At 47.5% G+C, this 19,290-nt stretch overlaps 1 protein-coding gene across 1 annotated transcript; it reads right to left on the bottom strand.

Moving 5' to 3' along the window:
• Positions 1-277: 277 nt before the first annotated feature.
• CTH (cystathionine gamma-lyase) lies at positions 278-19,290 on the bottom strand. Its single transcript, XM_086617082.1, has 12 exons — positions 19,123-19,290; positions 17,340-17,421; positions 16,706-16,801; positions 12,726-12,835; positions 11,935-12,066; positions 9,919-9,976; positions 9,048-9,125; positions 7,987-8,139; positions 7,663-7,784; positions 6,116-6,168; positions 4,723-4,861; positions 278-308 (listed from the first exon to the last, which is right to left on the bottom strand). The coding sequence occupies exons 1-12, from the start codon at positions 19,288-19,290 to the stop codon at positions 288-290; spliced, it is 1,212 nt and encodes a 403-aa protein (XP_086473208.1). The 3' UTR covers positions 278-287.

Raw genomic sequence — 19,290 nt, 5'->3', positions numbered from 1 at the left:
CTGCTGCTCTCAAACCCCACTGACTGACTCCACAAATCCCAGAGCCCAAGGACTGCAACACGAGAGGATGGGACCCACGGCAGGGCGCAGGCTGCACGGCCCAGGTACAGCCCGACATCAGCAGAATAAACGTAACAGCACAAGTGAGAACTCCCGGGAATCCAGCTTTGGATTGATCCGATCTCAACTCTCAAGGGCAAATCAAAGGAAAATCATCAGCAGTTTGGCTTTCCGTGGCATCTTCTTTACTCGTTTCAACGTCCCATTTCAAGCTCCAGTTTTAAACATCAAGCCTTATGGTCTGCGAACTGCAACGAGAAGGAAAAATGAGAATTATTCTATGCACCTACCTCAAACAAGCATATTTTTTTTTTCCTTTTCACAAATAAGATATATTTTAGCATTAGATTATCTTCATGCTCTATGCTGGCATATAGCAATAAATGCAGGTACTGTTGCTAATTCTCCTATCACCAAACAAAACAAAACAAGAGAAAAATAGAGGGACAAAAAGCTTCCTGTCTGTACAGTACATCAAACTACCGTACATCTGCTGCAACTGCTGCAGGACTCAAATTTGTACTTTATGCACCAACACCACCTTGCTCTCCCACACAGACAAAACTCTATTTCAAACACCTTTTTTTTTTTTTTTTTTTCCCATTCTCTTTGGGGGATGCAGGTGCCCGCAGGGATGCAGAGGTGGCAGAACAAGGGAGTGCTGCACCTACTTCGGCCTCAGCCACGGACTTGGCACTGACTCCAGCTCCCCACAGACTGTAAACTGTCCTCAGCACCGCGAGGACTCCTGAGGAGTCACCAAATCTGCAGAATTCCCACTCCAAGAAAACAAACAGAAAAACCAACGAGAGTTACGGTGCTCCTACAGCACAAAAGTACAAGCTGGGAGACAGGAAGAAGGAAACTCATGCTTGTTTTAGTGTGGTTATTTATTAAACTTCCTTCCAATGCTTGCTGATGCCCCCCTTAAGCATGCTCCTTGCTGCAGCCCTCCTTTTCTTTGACCTCCTTGCCCACCCCACGGCGTGGCAGAGGGTGTGCTGCCCAGACAAAACGTTTTCACAGCCTGGTAGCATCATCCCCAATACCTACATGGGCCTGGGTGGGAGCAGCGTGTGACCAAGGGGATACAAACAGACCAGGAGTACATTTACATTTTGAAAATCAAAGTTTTTGACTTTCCGGGAGCGCAGTTCTGTATCAGGCAAACAGGATAGGTGGGAACAGAACCTAAAGTTGTAAAGACAGAATAACAAATTTTATGGATGGGATTGCGTGACAGTAGCTGGCACTTCCCGGGGACTAAAACTTAAGCTCTGAACAAGAACCAAAGATCTGGCACGCATCCTTGAGCGACGGGTGTCCCGAGTGGCCCCATCTGTAAGGACTGGCTGGCGCTTTGCTCTGGCAGCGATACCTCTGGGATCTGTTGCCATCATGGTTTGATGGGAGGGGGGATTCTGGTGGCAGGAGAGGAGCTTTGCTCCCTGTGACCTCCCTGGTTTCGGAACCAGGTCAGACCTGGTTCTGGCCACCAGATCAGACTGCCATCCCCCTCGGGGTTGAGCCAATCGGCGCCTCTGCGAATTGCCCTATTTAAGTTGGGACAAAGAAACCAGAAAAAAAAAGAAAAAAAATGGTGCTTCGCCCAGGATCGAGCAGAGAAGGGAGGAGGGCACTGCCCCCGCTCCCTGGCTCCCGGCCGGGCGGCTGCCTGCGTCGGGCCGGTGCCGCCCACGGAGGATGGCGGCGGCGGAGCCAGCTGGGGAACTCGGGGGCACCCCACTCCCGGGGTGCCCACTGGGCTGAGTTCACCTGGAGAGGACTGAGATCTGAGAGAAACAGCTGCATCGACAGCAGGTCAGTGAGGATGGAGCGGGAGGAGGTGCCGGAGCCGAGTTTCCCCTGCGGCTGATGGTGAGATGGCAGGCGGCCCCCCTGCAACCAGGACGGCCTCGGTGGAGCAGAGACCCACTCGCAGCCCGTGGGGAGAAGATGCCTGAGCCCGAGGATGGTCGTGTTGGGGTGCACGACAAGGCACAGAGGCATCTGGAGTCTGCGTGACGACCCACGCCGGAGCGAGTGGCTACAGCTCCCTAAGTACCCGAGACTGTGGTATAGCCCACACCGGAGCAATCTGTGGGGAAGGATTGTTTCCAGTGGGCTGGACTCATGCTGGAGAAGTTTGTGGATTTTTCCTCATGGGTAGGGGATCCATTGGAGCAGGGGAAAAGGGTGTAAGGACTCCTTCTCCTTTAAGAAAGAAGCAGCAGTAACAGCACGGAATGAACTGACCTGCACTCCCCCAGTCCCTGCCCCCTGTGCTGCTGGGGGGAGGAGGTAGAGCCGGGAGGAAAAGGAAAGGGGCAGGGGGAGGAAGGAAGGTGTTGGTTTTAAGATCTGGCTTTGTTTCTTTCTACCCTCTCAAGTAACTGGTTTTGTTTCCTTTTGTCCTTTTAAGTAACGGTTAATAAATTGTTTTGCTTTCAGAAAGTTGACTCGCTTTTGCCCGGGACCATGGTTGGTGGGTGCTCCCTCTGTTCTTGTCTCGACCCTCAGTCCTTTTATTATATTTTTCTCCTCTCCACTTTACTGGAGTGAGAGACCGGCTGCGTGGAGTTTAGTTGTCGGATCGGCTTAAAACCACAACAGTTGCCCACCAGGATCAGGAGGAAATTCTCCTTCCTCTCCCCAACACATAATTATGCTTATGAAGGTTGGAAGGATTGCTGTCTTCCAGTGAAGCTCTGGAGAACAGATAAAACCAGAGGCTGAGGAAGAGTCCCTGAGTAGGCTCAAGGCACCTGCTTCACACGCTCTGCTCACACATTCATAAAGCTGCCACGAGATCTCACATCAAGAGGAATTCTCCTGCACACCCGAAGGTCAGGGATCTCCTCTGGGAAAAAGGCAGGACCTTTCACACGATGTGATCTGCTTCTAAGGTCATCTGGGAAACTCACCCAGTAAGTTACCTGCAGTTGCAGAAACCAGTGACATTGGCAAGGCCCTTGACAAGTCACAGCGTGACAAATACAGAGCCCAGTATGACATGGCATATTCTGCAATGAAATACTGGTGCATCCATCTGCAAGCCTGCAGCTGCCAAAGGGGATCAATCAGACCGATGTACCAGTTCAAAGACAAGTGCCCATACTTTATACTTTTCAGCTATGACTAATCCTTTCCAGTAAAAAGAAAAAAGTAATTAAAACAAAAAAAGCTTGCAAAAAACCCCGTTATTCCTTCAGTCACAGCATCAGTCGATCCAAAGCATAGCACAAATCTGTGTGGGACCAAAAGATGACACACATTGACCCAGCCTCTCCCCCACACACACGCACGTGTGTGTCCTCAAACACACACACACATCTGCACCTCATGTATTTTAGGTGGCCAGCCTTGAGAAGACAAGTCACTATGTGGCATCACATTAATTACCACGTGTAAAGAGCAATTTTAATCTATTGTCTGAAATACAGAACCTGGGGGAGAGGGGCAGAAGTAGTGCTTGCAAAGGAAATAGCGTTACTCAAATGGTAAATGGGGCTAAATCCGGCTGGAGGCCGGTCACCAGTGGGGTTCCCCAGGGCTCAGTGCTGGGTCCAGTTCTGTTTAACATCTTTATCAATGACCTGGATGAGGGGATTGAATGTACCCTCAGTAAATTTGCGGATGACACCAAGCTGGGAGGCTGTGTCGATCTGCTCGAGGGTAGGGAGGCCCTTCAGAGGGATTTGAACAGACTGGATCGTTGGGCTGAGGCCAATGGCATGAGCTTTAATAAGGCCAAGTGCAGAGTCCTTCACTTGGGGTATAAAAACCCCAAGCATCGCTATAGGCTCGGGGAGGAGTGGCTGGAGAGCTGCCTGGCGGAGAAGGACCTGGGGGTGTTGGTTGACTACCGGCTTGATATGAGCCAGCAGTGTGCCCAGGTGGCCAAAAAGGCCAATGGGATACTGGCGTGTATCAAGAATAGTGTGACCAGCAGGAGCAGGGAAGTGATCCTGCCCCTGTACTCGGCACTGGTGAGGCCGCACCTGGAATATTGTGCCCAGTTTTGGGCCCCTCGCTTTAAGAGAGATATTGAGCTCCTGGAGCGAGTCCAAAGAAGGGCGACCAAACTGGTCAAGGGGCTGGAAGATAAAACTTATGGGGAGCGGCTGAGGGAGTTGGGGCTGTTTAGCCTGGAGAAGAGGAGGCTGAGGGGAGACCTGATTACAGCCTACAAATACTTGAGAAGGGATGGTGGGGAGGTGGGGGAAGGGCTCTTTACATTAGTGATGGGTGATAGAACAAGAGGAAATGGGTATAAGCTTAGTCAGGGGAGGTTCAGGTTGGATGTTAGGAAGTATTTCTTCTCTGAAAGGGTTGTCAGCCACTGGAATAGGCTGCCCAGGGAGGTGGTTGAGTCCCCATCCCTGGATGTGTTTAAGAATAGGGTGGATGATCTACTTAGGGATATGGTTTAATGGGGATTAGGGACGGTTGGACTCGATGATCTCTGAGGTCTTTTCCAACCTAGAAATCTATGAAATCTATGAAATATCGGACCCACTGTCTGGTAGAAGCTCTTTTCTTGAAGCTCCTTACTACGTTTCAACCCTCTCCAAAACTATGACACGAAAAACATGAGAAAGGCAGAGGACTGGAGGGGAAATTATTTTTAGAGTGATGGCACTAAGGTAACAACCCACTTACCGCAGCTTTCAGAGCTTGATCTAGGTCTTCCAGTAAATCTTCTTCATCTTCCAAACCAACTGACAGGCGGATTAATGTATCGCTGATTCCAAGAGCTTCTCTATCTTCTTTAGGCACTGAAGAGTGAGTCATGATGGCCCTGGAGGAAAAAAATAGCCCTTTTTTTATAAGAAGTTTTTACTTGTATCAGTAAAGACCAAACAAATTGGTTTCCTGCCCACATCCCCTGAAATTCTATGAAGATTTTACACCTTTTCTGTACCACCTGCTGGTTAACCCACAGATGGAAAGAGATCCTATCATCAGTCACTGTAAATTATGTGAACTGCAGAGAAGTCAGACTTGTACCTCCCAGTGTTTCAGAACAGTATTTCCAAGATACAAGCGATGAATAAAAAGTGGATACTTAATCTGGAAACAAAAAAGGAGGAAAAAAACCAATCCTATTCCTCTTCCATCCAGATTTTTTTTTTTTTCCTAAAAAAGAGTATTTAAAAGCTCTGCTTTAAGCATGCAGAGAAACAGTTGCAGCATACAATCTCCAGTATAAAATCTCATTATTATTGTTTTTTTTTAACTTCTGGTTTCTCAGATCACTTGTCAAACTGTACCCACTTACATTGAAGAGTTTATTCTCTCCAGCTATGGAGGATATAGGTAAGTATGGAGGATATAAGAAGTTACTGACATATGCTCAGTCACTGACATCCACAATTCACAAGTACCTTTCAACTGCTTGAGTGTTCTAAGATTTGCTGTTATCCTAAAATGAATGATTTAGCAGTTATTTAGGCTAAATTTTTAGCAGAATGATTTGCTGTTATCCTAAAATGAATAAATGGAAGTTTAGTCATAACTTTCCATGCAACTGTTTGAAAAGCAAACTGGATTGAAGCAAAATAATCTAATTCCACAAAAATCCTATTTTCAGCCTTTTAACCTAGACAGAGACAACTAAGTACTACTAAAATCCCCACAAAATTTACCCGACAGGGAGACGGATGCAGTTGGGTGCAGCATGCTGAACGTGCCCTCTTGTGTGAGCAGGCAGAATGGCAGACCTTGTTCCTCAACAGTGTGGCCAAACCTGCTCGATCCCACTTATCCAAACACAGGCTGATTTCTTGGATTTGTTACCACAGCAACAAATTGCTCCTCAGCCCCCCAGTCCGAACCAGGACGCGTGAAAATGCCCCTCATCATCGCAGCCTTACACAAGCCACACTCATTTTTGGAGTAGCCACTGGGTTTTGTGCTACACAACATACTAGCCCTGAATCTCAATTATATGTAAAACATCTTGGCTATGTGTACCAGAACATTTTACAACTCCCATAAACGTTTTTTGGCACTCTGCAGCTTTTTTAGGCTTTTAAGATGAAGGATGACTTACGGATGCTCTGCCAGGCTTTCGTATCCTCCCAGACTCTCAGCCAGTGCAAAAACCTAAGGGAAAAAATAAACAGAAGTTCACACAAGAAGTGTAAGGTTAGGAATGCTTAGAAAGAGACAGTTAAGGAAAAAGGAACTCAGGAGTAGTTCCTACAACGCAATGCATGGGCAGCAACGGAGGAAGAGCAGAAGGGAAGACGAGCAGGTCCTGCCTGGGCTCCACCAGAGCTGTCATTCTGTCCAGAGGAAGGACAGGGCAGGCTGCCTGAATGAGACAAGACTCAGATCTCAAAAATTTCCATTGAGGTTTAAGTGATTATATCCTATCTTTACATACTCTTCTTCCAGCATCACTCGTCACTGTGCACATCTAACACCTATGCTTTTCAGCCTGGCAAACAGCAGACTCGATGGGGAAAAAACCCAAACATTTCAGATTCTCCCCATAAAGCTGAACAGATTTTTCCACTCATTGCTCAGGTCTGATGGTTAGTTTAGTATTTTGAAAACCACCCTAAATTTCTCAGTGCCTAGCAGGATGAGTGTTTTTGAAATGCTTACTGTCAGTTAAGGTTTTTTTTAGCACTGCTCTTTGAATTGTGGACTTTTTTTCCCTTTTAAAAAAAAAAAAACAAACAACAACTAAATCTATCAACCAAAGAATCCTCTTCTCAGCCTGGTTTAAGGAAATGGCTTTACTTTGGAACCAACCTAATGACAAACTGATGGTTATCCATGTCAAAGGGCTGAAGAGAATATACCCTTCAGGGACTACTTCTCCTGGAATGTATTCCCTGATACTTTTTGTCAAAGCTGGTAGATCCCCTGTGCCAGAATTAAGTGCTCCCTCCCGTGTAAAAGGATATTTTGTGGGAAAATCGTATTTTTAGTAAATTCATTTTCAGTTGATGACATTAGCTGGCAAGTAAGTAAGACAGGGAGGAGAAGGAAGCTCTAATTTACCTTTATCAATTATTACTGATTCGTTTTTCCAAGCACAAAACAGCAAAATCACAAGAGCAGGATGCAAATTAACCCGAGCTCAAGACTAGCAAACACATTAAAGAGCACAGGCAGAATTAATACATTGCAAAGTCAAAAGCAAAAGCCTACAGTTTAGGTAAAACAAGCAACCAACTACTCTCCAAACTGAGGGACTCCCTCCCTGCATCGTGACTCATGTCATTTCTCACTGGGTTTTTCTCCTGATGACTACTTGAAATATTACAACAGTATTACACCAGCCACAGCTTCTCTGCTTTCAACTGCCAGGGGTGTTTTTGCAAAAGGCTGGTATGCAGGCCCTTTATTAGGGCTAACCTGGGTACACTACACCCCCCTGTGTAAACAAATACTTCAAATGAGCTGAGGCATTCTCTCCTTCCCTCTCATTAGCCTCCCATTTACAAATAATCTATTATTTAGGGATGGTTACACCCAGAAGACTTGAGGAGCTTTGCAGAGACCCAAGAAAAATCACTTCCATTATCACCCTCAGAAGGACTGGTTGGAGCCCTTCTAAGGCAGCGTGCATTTACCACCATTTACCTTTAAATTCTTGAGAAAGGCAACAGCACGTTCCAAATTTCCTTTAATGTAAAAGGTCACCATCCCAGGACATCCAGTACACTGTCGTTTGATCAACTCGTACTGAGGGTGTGAAGGCAAGCCTGAAATTTGTAGAAATTGCCTTAAGTTAATCACCACCACTTCAAAGGGCAAAGCAGCTCACCCCCAGCTGTGCAGAAACAGCCCATGGCCGAGGTGGACACCTAAGCCAGAGCCACCAAACGCGACGGGCACGCGGTGGTACAGTCCCCAAATCCGGCCTCGCTCCAAGATGTCACCCACTCTGAAGTCTTGCCAACCTACCTGGGAAAATTGCTTTCTCCACCCGGGAATCTGACTCAAGAAACCGAGCAACAGCTAATGCGTTGTGGAAATGTTGTTTCATCCGGATTTGCAGAGTCTTCAGACCACGGTTGCACAGGTAACAGTCAAAGGGAGACGGAATAGCTCCAAGAGCTGGAGAAATTGAAACGAAATTCCACGTAAAACAAAGGGTTGTTTGTTTTGGGGCTTATTTTTAGTAAAACTAAATACAGTCCTAATTTCCAGAATTTCTCAAGTTAGAACAAGACAAGTGGAAAGACATCTGATGCAATCTGTCTCCTGTTCAGGAGGGCCTGTTGTGATAGGACAAGGGGTAATGGTTTTAAAATAGAGGGAGGTCGATTCAGGTTGGATATTAGGAAAAAATTTTTTACCACGAGAGTTGTAGAACACTGGAACAGGTTGCCCAGAGAGGTGGTGGATGCTCCATCCCTGGAGACATTCAAGGCCAGGTTGGACGAGGCCCTGAGCAACCTGATCTAGTTGGAGATATCCCTGTTCCTTGCAGGGGGGTTGGACTAGATGACCTTCGAAGGTCCCTTCCAGCCCTGACCATTCTATGATTCTATGATTCCTCACCTCACACACATGGGAAGCCAATTAATGAGCTAAATCAAACAGCTGAAGCCTCAAGGATTAAATTTATTAGAGATAACACACCTTTACTCCTTCTGCTGTAGACAGAACACTGTACAGAAATTTATTCATTACAATTAAGAGGCAGTGAACTTGTTAAAATCAACCTCTATATGAAAATTCTGCATTAGGCATATCCTCTGATGTGAGCATGAGTTTAAAGAACCCCAGGTGTACTTGACAGGAGTTAGATGAAATTAAATAAAGGGTGAGAAAGAGAATTCAGGTTCCCTACACCCATGTTACCACTTGCTCTCCAGTCATTTACGTTTCTGCCCATTTAAATGCCTGAGCTACCTTGCTAGATAAGATTTCATATTGGTGTGCGTGCAACTGCTTCCCATTACAAGCTGGTACGTTTGAATGGGATTCATTTCAAGGTATTTCCTGTATTGGCTACTTACAGTTTTGTAAGAATTTGAGCCTTTCGTAGAGATCATCACAGTTTACTGAAACAAGCCCCATTACAACATCGCTATGGCCTGCAAACGCAAGGAGAAGACAAGAACAGGGTCAGCCACCCCATCTGCTCCAGGTTTCTGCCACAAACCCCCGTTTTCTCAGTCTTGGTGCTAATATTTTGTGGGACATTGGGCTCCTTCTCACTGGCTCGGCCGTCCTTCTTGTGCAGCACATCAACCATAAGGCAGATTTCAGCTTTTTCAAAAGCTCTGGTCAGCAGTGCGCTGTGCCCTGTGCTACACCCATGCCCTCAGACACTTCCCAATCCCACCACTGCTAACTGCTGGAAAGCAGGACATCCTACAGCAACCAGGGGTGTCCTGCAGAGCAGCACTGGGCTGCTGTCTCAGCGAGAGCGAACACCAGCCAGAAAACTTCCACTTCTATCCACCCCACCAGGGATATGTGGTTACAGCACAACTCCAGTCACATTAACTCCAAGTCTGGGCTATTTGGGAAACAACACAGTGAACGTGCTTTTGGACAGGCTCCAACACAGGCACATGAAACCTCCTTTGAACCTTACTATAATTTCCAGCAGCCACCTTCTACTGAAGGCACTTGCTTTGCTGTAGCCAAATTAAAGCCAACATGGCTATAAGCACCTCTAGGTCTAGTACCTGAAGTCAGACCAATATTCTTTCTCCCAGGGATAGTTTAGGAGCTATGAAGACTAATGGTCTGTTCAATGGCCCATCTCCTGTAATGGTCCATCTAAGAATTACTGGTGGACACACTGGCTGTTGTGAACTGCCCGCAGCCAGAATGGCTGTGAAACAGTCAGCCTGAGTCGTGCTGAACTCACACACTCACCGTTCATGTATTTGGTTGCAGAATACATACAGATATCAGCCCCCAGAGACAAAGGACGCTGAAAAGAAATGAAAAAAAAAACAGATCCAATTAAAGCTTGTGTGCACTCTAGTTCATTTCAAGCTATCCAGAAAGGCTGTGATCCAACACAAAATAACAATAGGTGGAGAAACTCAAAAAATCCACCAAAACTTAACACCTTAAACACAAAAACCTGAGACTGAAGATAGAATATGTGAAAAAAAAGCAATAGTACAGGAAAGCACTCTGAATTCTAGAGAAGCACAATAAAAAGAACCCACAATAAAATGTGATTTAAAAGCACTGGTCTAATTCCCACCAGCTTCAGGGAGAGGAGTGACTGAATACATCTGACATACAGCCCGTTCATATTTGAGACAAAACCAGTTACATTGCTTGGCTGAGGCAGGGATAAGTAATGGTATTTACTCTGCAGTGTATTTCTAAGTAATGGTATTTACTCTGCAGTGTATTTCCTTAGAAAACGAAGACCTCAACACAGTCTGCAAAGCAAAAAAATTGCCTTATTTTCTAGGTATCAGCATTGGTCATACTGCACCAAAAGAACAACCATAAACCTGAAGAAAGTGCCAAGGGCTTTGTGCCAGTCCCCAACCTCTCAGCTTTCTTCCCAGAAGCCTCTTTAATGCGAGAGGCAAACTGAGATGTTGATGAGCAAGAACTAATGAATGATACATTTTTTTTTTTTACTCAGTCACTAAGTAAAGGACTTTGCACGTAATATAAGCATATTATAAAGACTGAAGAGTACTAATATGTTAAAAGGTAACAAAGCAAGCAGGTTTAGAATCAAAGGCTGCTGCTGACAGATTAAACACGGCCGTCTCTTCAAGGAATGTGGATAACACATTCCCAGTCTGCAGCCAGGAGGACAGCAGCACAAACACCAGGGCCTTTTCCATCCCATATTGCTGTACAAACCACTGTGAGGTGATGATGGTCCTAGCACAGAGCACCAGCAGCAGTCTGGAGGGGTTTAAGACATTACCTATTACACTTAGCAGCATTAATCATTACAGCTGACCTTCTCTTAGCACCACACCAATAAAAGACACATTAACTAGCTCATATATCCCGATGCTCACTTTTCTTCTTTCACACACGTCTTTCCAAAGTCATATACATTGCAGGGGGGAAATCATCAAGCCTTTGGTATGTACAAGGCAAAAGCTCTCTTCACTTATAAAGACCTCTGGACCCTTAAAAGCAAAGACACCTTGCCTTTTGCACTCGTAAAAGTAAAAAGTAAAGTTTTACTTTAGACCTGAAAGACAAGGGATTAGCGTGGTCTCCTGGGAAATATATACAAGTATCTCTATCCCGCGTTAAGATGAACAGGACTTTGAAGTTTATTATTCTGAAGCATTTTTAGAATTTAAAGAATCGTCTTCGCTTCGTGCATTTGAGTTAAAAACGCAGAAAAGTCATGCCAGTTGTTCAAGATCAAACCTGTAAACTTCTAAAAGCCACACCTTCACCAAAATATTGAAAAAAAGGTAACTTGAATGTCTCAAAGACAAAGCTAACAGTTTGCTTGTTTAAACCTTTTCTTATACTCCCTGGAGGTGTTCAAGGCCAGGTTGGATGGGGCTTTGGGCAACCTGGTGTAGTGGAGGGTGTCCCTGCCCATGGCAGGTGGGTTGGAACTGGATGATCTATGAGGTCCCTTCCAACCCAAACCGTTCTGTGATTCTATGATTCTTCTTTAGAATATCAAGTGGTTCAAAACAGATTGTAAACAGCATTAAAAGGCCAAAGTTAGAAAACAGGACACTTTTTAACAGGCCTGTTGCGATTTCCATGAGTGAGAACAAAAAACCATGATTTTGAATGGCAGAGGAGCCATTCTCCCAATTAAATTGATTCAGTGTCCTCACCTGACTGCTGAGCCGTGCTGGTTTTGCTGCCATCACACTGGTACACTATATATAAAACACTTTGCATACCACCTCTGCTGATGTAAACAGTGCTTACCTGGAAGTAGGCAGACATGAAAGTGTTGTCTACCACCAGAAGAACATCTTGGTGCTTATGCACTGCCTCTGCACAGGCCTGAATGTCAATGACCTTCAGCGTGGGGTTTGTGGGCGTTTCAATCCAAACGAGCTGCGGCGATGCAACAGCACAAAACATCTATTTAGTAACTCTGCAGTGCCTGATGTAAGTCATATGTGCTTTCACAAGTTAACTCATGGAGTGCCAGCTTCCCGTGCAGGTTTGCCCAGTGGAAGTAGGAAAGTGTCCCTGCTGAAGAACGGCGAGGTTCCTTGGGAGAGGTAAAATATTCTCCACGAAACCAACTGATACATGGGAAGAACATCAAAACTTTTGAAAACCCAAGCACACCATATCTGAAGAAGGCCTGACATAGCCACCAGAAAGCCTTTACACCCAAAAGTCTGGAAGCCTTTTCCAGCTGAATTATCCCCCACCAGAGCAGGGGAATATCTGCTGCAGTGCCACGGAGCACCTCCTCTTGCTCTGACCTCAATGTTCCCTCTGCTGTTTCTTACCTTTTCCCTCTTCCTCCTCTCTCTCTGGTGTTTTTGCCCCGTTTAAGATGTTTTCAGAGAGGCACCACAAACGTCACCAGGTGGCCCAGGGGGATGTGTTGGAGCCAGCTGTGCCCCAGCCTGTCCCCGCAGAGGCCACCTCTGCAGCCCCCTCTGCTTCTCCCCCCCCCCCCCCCCCCAGTACAGCAAGAGCAAGAACAAAATTATTTAAGACATTAAGCAAGTAAGTTCAGCAATATCCCTCTCTCCTACCTTGGTCTCTGGTGTAATTGCAGCTTCCAGACATTCCATTTTTGTGCAGTCAACAAAAACTACGCTCAAACCCATGTTCATGGCTACTTTCCTGAAGTATCTGTTTGTGCCTAAAAAAAATCCAAACAAAACCAAACAAAAAAATCAGAGACACAAAATGAAACAACTTCCTTAACTTTCCTTCACAGATCTCCAATCTCTTGCACGCATCCACGGAAAGTCAGGAGGGTACAGTTTTATGGTGTACACCAGAAATGGCACATTAGTACTTTTTTGTTTCTAAAAAGTTTAAAGACTGCTGTAGTTTTAAACAGCATGGAAAAGTAATAATGGGAATACAGAATCAAAGTGATTGATGAAGTACTTTCAATTAATAGCTGATTGGGGTTTTTTAGTCAGAAGATTAATAGATCTCTCTTAGTTTGCCTGCTTCTAACTTTTCCTCCAGCCCTCTGCATGCACAAGCTGGCAGTTTCAGTTTTTGTATCCTCCTTCCCCCACCCTACTTTTCATAACTTTCTTTCGTCACATATTTTCAAATTATTTTTTATATCTATATTCATAGTTGTATTTATACTTTATATTCATATTTATGTCTATTTTTTTCTATTTAGTTGAGAATCTGGGAGAAGAAGAATCAAGGGGAAGACTGTAGCTACTGTGTTTCTTATGGAACATAAAAAAGTTATTATTTCCTTCCTTCCTGTCTTTGAAGCCTTTCATTGGAAAGATTCAAAGAAGACACCAGAAGCAATCAGCTGGTTGCTAGATGTGCGACACACTGACTATCTGGCAACACTGCCTGGATTAAAAATTAATTCCTTACGTCTTTCTGCCAAGGTTACTCAACATTTACTCACTTATGCAGAACAGCAGTTTGCTATCTAGCCAGAAAGTCAGTGCACACAGGGCATGATTCTGAGTGCTGAACACTACGTCTGAATAATATTTTTTTTTAAGGAAGCAATTTTATTTCTACAACAAGAAATAGGAATTTTTTTTTTAAGGAAGCAACTTTATTTCTTCAAGTATATCTTTGTTGGTGACATGGACAGTGGGATTGAGTGCATCCTCAGCAAGTTTGCAGATGGCACTAACTAAGCTGTGTGGTGTGGTGGACATGCTGGAGGGAAGGGATGCCATCCAGAGGGACAGGCTGGAGAGGTGGGCCTGTGAGAACCTAACGAAGTTCAACAAGGCCAAGTGCGAGGTCCTGCACGTGGGTAGGGGCAATCCCAAGCACAAGTACAGGCTGGGCAGAGAATGGATTGAGAGCAGCCCTGAGGAGAAGGACTTGGGGCTGCTGGTTGATGAGAAGCTCAACATGAACCAGCAACGTGCGCTGGCAGCCCAGAAAGCCAACCGTGTCTTGGGCTGCATCCAAAGCAGCGTGGGCAGCAGGTCGAGGGAGGGGATTCTGCTCTTGTGAGAGTCCCCCTGCAGTGCTGCGTTCAGCTCTGGGGTCCTCAACACAAGAAGGACATGGAGCTGCTGGAGTGAGTCCAGAGGAGGCCACCGAGATGATCCGAGGGCTGGAGCACCTCTGCTATGCAGACAGGCTGAGAGAGTTGGGGCTGTTCAGCCTGGAGAAGAGAAGGCTCCGGGGAGACCTTCCAGTACCTAAAGGGGCTACAGGAAAGCTGGAGAGGGGCTTTGGACAAGAGTGTGTAAGTGACAGGAAAAGAGGCAATGGATTTAAACTGAAAGAGGGGAGATTTCGATGAGATCTAAGGAAGAAATTTTTTACAATGAGGGTCACAAAACACTGGACCAGGTTGCCCAGAGAAGCTGTGGCTGCCTCATCCCTGGAAGTGTTCCAGGCCGGGTTGGATGGGGCTTTGGGCAACCTGGTGTAGTGGAGGGTGTCCCTGCCCATGGCAGAGGGGTTGGAACTGGATGATCTTTGAGGTCCCTTCCAACCCAAACCATTCTGTGACTCTATATTCTCTCTTGTGCTGTAAGAAGTTCATTCAAGCATGGGAAATTTTCACATAGGCTGTCAACTCTACAAATGCAAACCACAGAAAAGGTGCCTTATAGTAGTCTCACATACTTTTAATAATAGCACACTACAAAAAACCTTTGATGGAAACGAGAGGTTACACTGAAAGTATCCCTTCTAAGAAATTACAGCAATAGCTCAGAATTAAGAGGTGTCAACTACCTGCAGCTCCTCCTCATGCCTCCCAAAACTCAGCGCTCCTTAAACACATCCCAGGCAATATGCTTTCCAGCATTGACTGAGAACTTTTTGTTTTCTTTGACTGTTTTTCTGACCATCTTGACTACCCGTTTGTCCTAGCAAGCGCAGTGCTGCTTTCCTATCCAACCAGGCTTTTCACAAAACAAGCACCAAAAGCTTCCCAAAGCTAGCGTACCCTGGAGGGAGCAGGGACACATGCCAGCACTGGGCACCCAGTGACACAAAGGGCTGCAGTACCGAAGGCTGCACAGGGCAAGCGTGGTGGGCGCGTAAACCCCGCAGGGCACAAAGGAGTCAGTGCAGGCAGCAGCGTGGAAGAACACGGGCAGGAAAGGCAGCTAGGAACAGCCGGAAGAGAACAGCCCAGGAGGAAAGCAAGCAGGGATTTAGGGGACCGGGAGCCCCTAGTACCCGAGGGAAGAACGAAAGGGCTGAAAACACACTGGCCACGGAGGCCAGTGGCAGAACTGGAGATGCACCACCTCCCGGGGTGGGAACTCTGCTGAACGAGGCTGCCTGTGGGGAAGCCAGCCTCTCTGCAACACAAGGATGAAAAAAATTCAGGGAAGAAACGACGAAACTTATCTCTGCAGAAACCACCGCAGGCTGAGGCTTTAAAGAGCAGGTGAACTGATTTTGCTTGAAAAATACACCTATGGGCCTTTCTGAAGTGAGGAACCGAGGACGTGCCTCGACCAAATGACTTCGATTTACCGAATTCTGTGGTGGGAGGGCTGTGAATTAAAGGAGCAGATCTAAGGTCCCTTCCAACCCTAACCATTCTATGACTCTATGATTCTATCGTCAGCAGGGATTCCTGCTGCCTTCACTCAACTTGGCTCCAGATGTACTTTGGAGAAGAGCTACCCGGCGTGACAGAACTGAGACATTGAGAGCAAACGTGTGTATCCATACTTGATATGCACGAGCACGGAGAACCGACTGGCAAACAGTAATCACTCTGAGCAATGGGAAAGGCGACCACTCTTGTTAAAAGTTTTCCAGCTATTGCTTGGGAAAACACCACCTGTTTGCTGGCCTCTCCAACCTTCCTTTGAAGCCGAAGCAGTTTGACCTCTTTGTGCAAAGGCCTTGAAGCAGATGGAGGGAGACAAGCTTCACTGATCAGTGAAACACATGAGTTGGGCACTACTGACACCGGTTGTCACAGCTTATCCTGGCAGACTTCCCTGCTACAGACGTCTGGGTGGCATCAACCTTTTGAAGGACGTCGGCAGAGGTGGATGAACTCTGTTTGTTCCCCGGGAGTTTCTTGGAAGAATGGATCAAAAGAACCTACACACGATGAACGCCTAATAGTGGGCTGCAGCATCACTGAAGCATTCAGAAGACATGGGCTTAAAAGATGCAAGTTGTGGTGTCAGGGAAGATGATAGCACAGCAGTCTGAAATAGCCCAGACAAAATGCTGGTTGGTAAAGGGTCAAACCTAGGAAAGGAATAGTAGAAACAGCAGAAGCTAGAAAGCTGTGCTGCAGGGGGTCCTGCTCTGCAAACAAACCTGTGCAAGGCCAGGGTGTTGCTCTTCTGCTGGCCAGCTGTATTTTTTAAACCTGCACGTTGTGCCGCAGAATCTTTCAGTGTTTGAACTTCTAACACCAGAATCAGACAGGAGTGTTCTGTGTTCTCATGAAAAAGGACTTGAAAGAAAAGTAAGGTCCTACGGGGGGAAACTCAGAAAGTTCACAAGAATCACAAATAGGTACATTCTACCGTTTGAACAAAGAAGATCAAAAACACACTTGTGCTTTACATACCTCCATAGACGTCATCCATGCAGATGATCGTATCCCCTGCCTTTAACAGGTGAATAATATTCAAAGTAGCAGCTAAGCCAGAGGCGTAAGCTAAACCTAAAACAGGAAAGAACAAGTGGTAGACAGACTATTTTAAATGGGATACAACCTTGTCAAACTCGCCTTCTCTTTCCTTGCTTTGCTTTTAAAAGGAACCTGTTCTGTCACTCTCACTCACGCTACCTCACTCATTAGGCGAGTAAAAGCAGCAGCCTGACTTTGCCCAGGGTGGAATCCAGCATGAACACCAGTAACGCAGCCTGGTAACAGGCTCCTGCTCCCCACTGCACCCAGCGCTGCTGCACGAGGATGGATTCCGTTCAGCTTAGGCGTCAAACGCAGCGGAAGGAAGCACAGTGACTACAGAAAGTCCGAAGATTGAGCTGGACTCTCCTGAACGATGAGCGCTGGGCTTTTTTTCACAGCACGAAGCAGCTCCTGCCCACGACCTGCAGCCAGCGGCCGTGAAAGCCTTGCTGTGACACAACTGCTGCTCACAACTCAGCGTCACCGCTCCCCAAGTCATGCCAACTGCACACACTGTCAGGAGACACACACGCTGACACCTTGCTTGAGGAACTGATGCATGGCTTACAGTATTTAGCTCCATCTAGTGCTGCCACAGCCTTCTCCAGGCAATTCCGGGTAGGGTTTCCACTCCGGCTGTATTCATAACCCTGTTGGGAAAGCAAGAACAAAATACAACTTGAGAGAGCACTGGGAAAGTTTTGTACAATAATCATCCTAAGTTCCCTAAAAAGTCCTCTCTCAACACGGCGGTTACACATCCACCTCCTCCAAGAACAGCAGGCTGGTTTTCTGCCTACATCTGTAGCTCTACACAACATCTGAGTGGGCATCCCCAACCTGACAATGGTGCACTGGGGGAAGAATCATGCTGCCACCCACACTCTCCTACTTTTTCCTACATATCCATCTCTGGTCACTGTTGGAGAAAAGGCCTTGGTCTGACACTCGTTCTTACATTATCATAGAACCATAGAATGGTTTGGGTTGGAAGGGACCTTAAAGATCATCTAGTTCCAACCCCCCTGCCATGGGCAGGGAAACCCTCCACTACACCAGGTTGCCCAAAGCCTCGTCCAACCTGGCCTTGAACACTGCCAGGGGTGGGGCAGCCACAACTTCTCTGGGCATTATCAGCAAGAACGTGCCCCATCTGCACAACGCTCTGCTTGAAAGGTGCTACATGGCATTAGTCAGTGCCAACCTGTGCCCATCAAAAGTTCTTGAAAGCTCCAACGTTTTCCTGGCATGCAATCAGGCCAAGTTCCACACTTCAGTGCAACAGATTTTATGGGAATACTGAGAAAATTTAACAACAAAAAAAATATTCATGCATGCATGGATGCACTTGTTACAGAGAGAACCTGGCTACGCATCCTGGAATTTGTGTACTTTCAAGATTCCTGTTTAATGACAACTTTATCATATTCAGGAACCTGGCAGATCGCTCTCACGGAGCTTCCAGCAAGAACGTGGCCACTCCACCACCAGTACATGAGTACAGCAGCATGTGACTCCTTCTTCTGCGGTCTTCTTCAACCCTGCTCCCTGCTTACAAGCATTCACAATTTTAGTCTGTGTAAGAGATTTTGTGGGGAACCAAAGACCACGCGGCAAATTCCTTCTGTCCCAACCAGCACACTGCGATGTTCACACCTCAGGCTTGGAACAAACTCATCTACGAGTTGTGAATTCGTGGCTTTTCCCTCGTACACGCATGGTAGCAACCAGAGACACTTCAGGATGGCTCAACACAAATGCTTCCAGCGCTTTCTACAACACATCCACAAAATACTCATGGAATACTCATTCGCTCTGGAAGGGCAGCTGCAGCAGCCTCTCCCACGTCCGTGTCGAACGAGAAACCGCATCCCAGCAGCGCAGTAACGCTGGTACCACGCAGCCTCCCAGAGATGCCCCAGCCGCGTGCGAACCCCCACGCCCGCCCCCCGCGCGGTTACCGGCCCCCCGCCCCCGCGGGGGCTGCCGAGCCCCGGGGGTGCGCGGTGCCCCCCGCGCCGCGGCGCTCCCGCTGAAACCCCCCCTAAACGTGCCGCTGCGGGGGAACCCGCCTCTTCCCGGCGGGAAAAAGGGGTTCGGCGTTTTTTCGGGATCTAGCACGAGGGAAAATCCTTCCCCGCGCTGCAAAGCCGGAGCCGCCCCCCCCCCCCCCGCGTCGGGGCCTGCCGCCTCCCCGGCGCCCCGCGGCCGCCCAGCGCCCCACGGGGGCAGCCCGCCGCGCTGCGGGCCCGCGCGGTGCCCCCGGCCGCGCCCACAGCCCCCGTCGGACCGCGCCGCCCCGCCGCGGGGGGCCGAGCCCGGCCGGGGGTTCCGCCGGCGGCCGCACTCACCGCGTGCTGCCCGGGGCCCCGCTGCTTGAAGGTGGTGGAGAGCGAGATGGGCGGCACCACGGCGGCCGAGCGCCACTGCTCGGGCTCCTGCCCGGCGTGGATGGCCTGCGTGGCGAAATGCGCGAAGGGCGGCAGGAAGCCCGGCGCCTCGCCGCGCTCCGTGGCCAT

This window comes from Tauraco erythrolophus, chromosome 10 (genome assembly GCF_009769465.1).
Source record: "Tauraco erythrolophus isolate bTauEry1 chromosome 10, bTauEry1.pri, whole genome shotgun sequence".
Classification (NCBI taxonomy): domain Eukaryota; kingdom Metazoa; phylum Chordata; class Aves; order Musophagiformes; family Musophagidae; genus Tauraco; species Tauraco erythrolophus.
The sequence above is the reverse complement of the archived record's forward strand: the minus strand, read 5'-3'. Positions and strand labels throughout refer to the sequence as shown.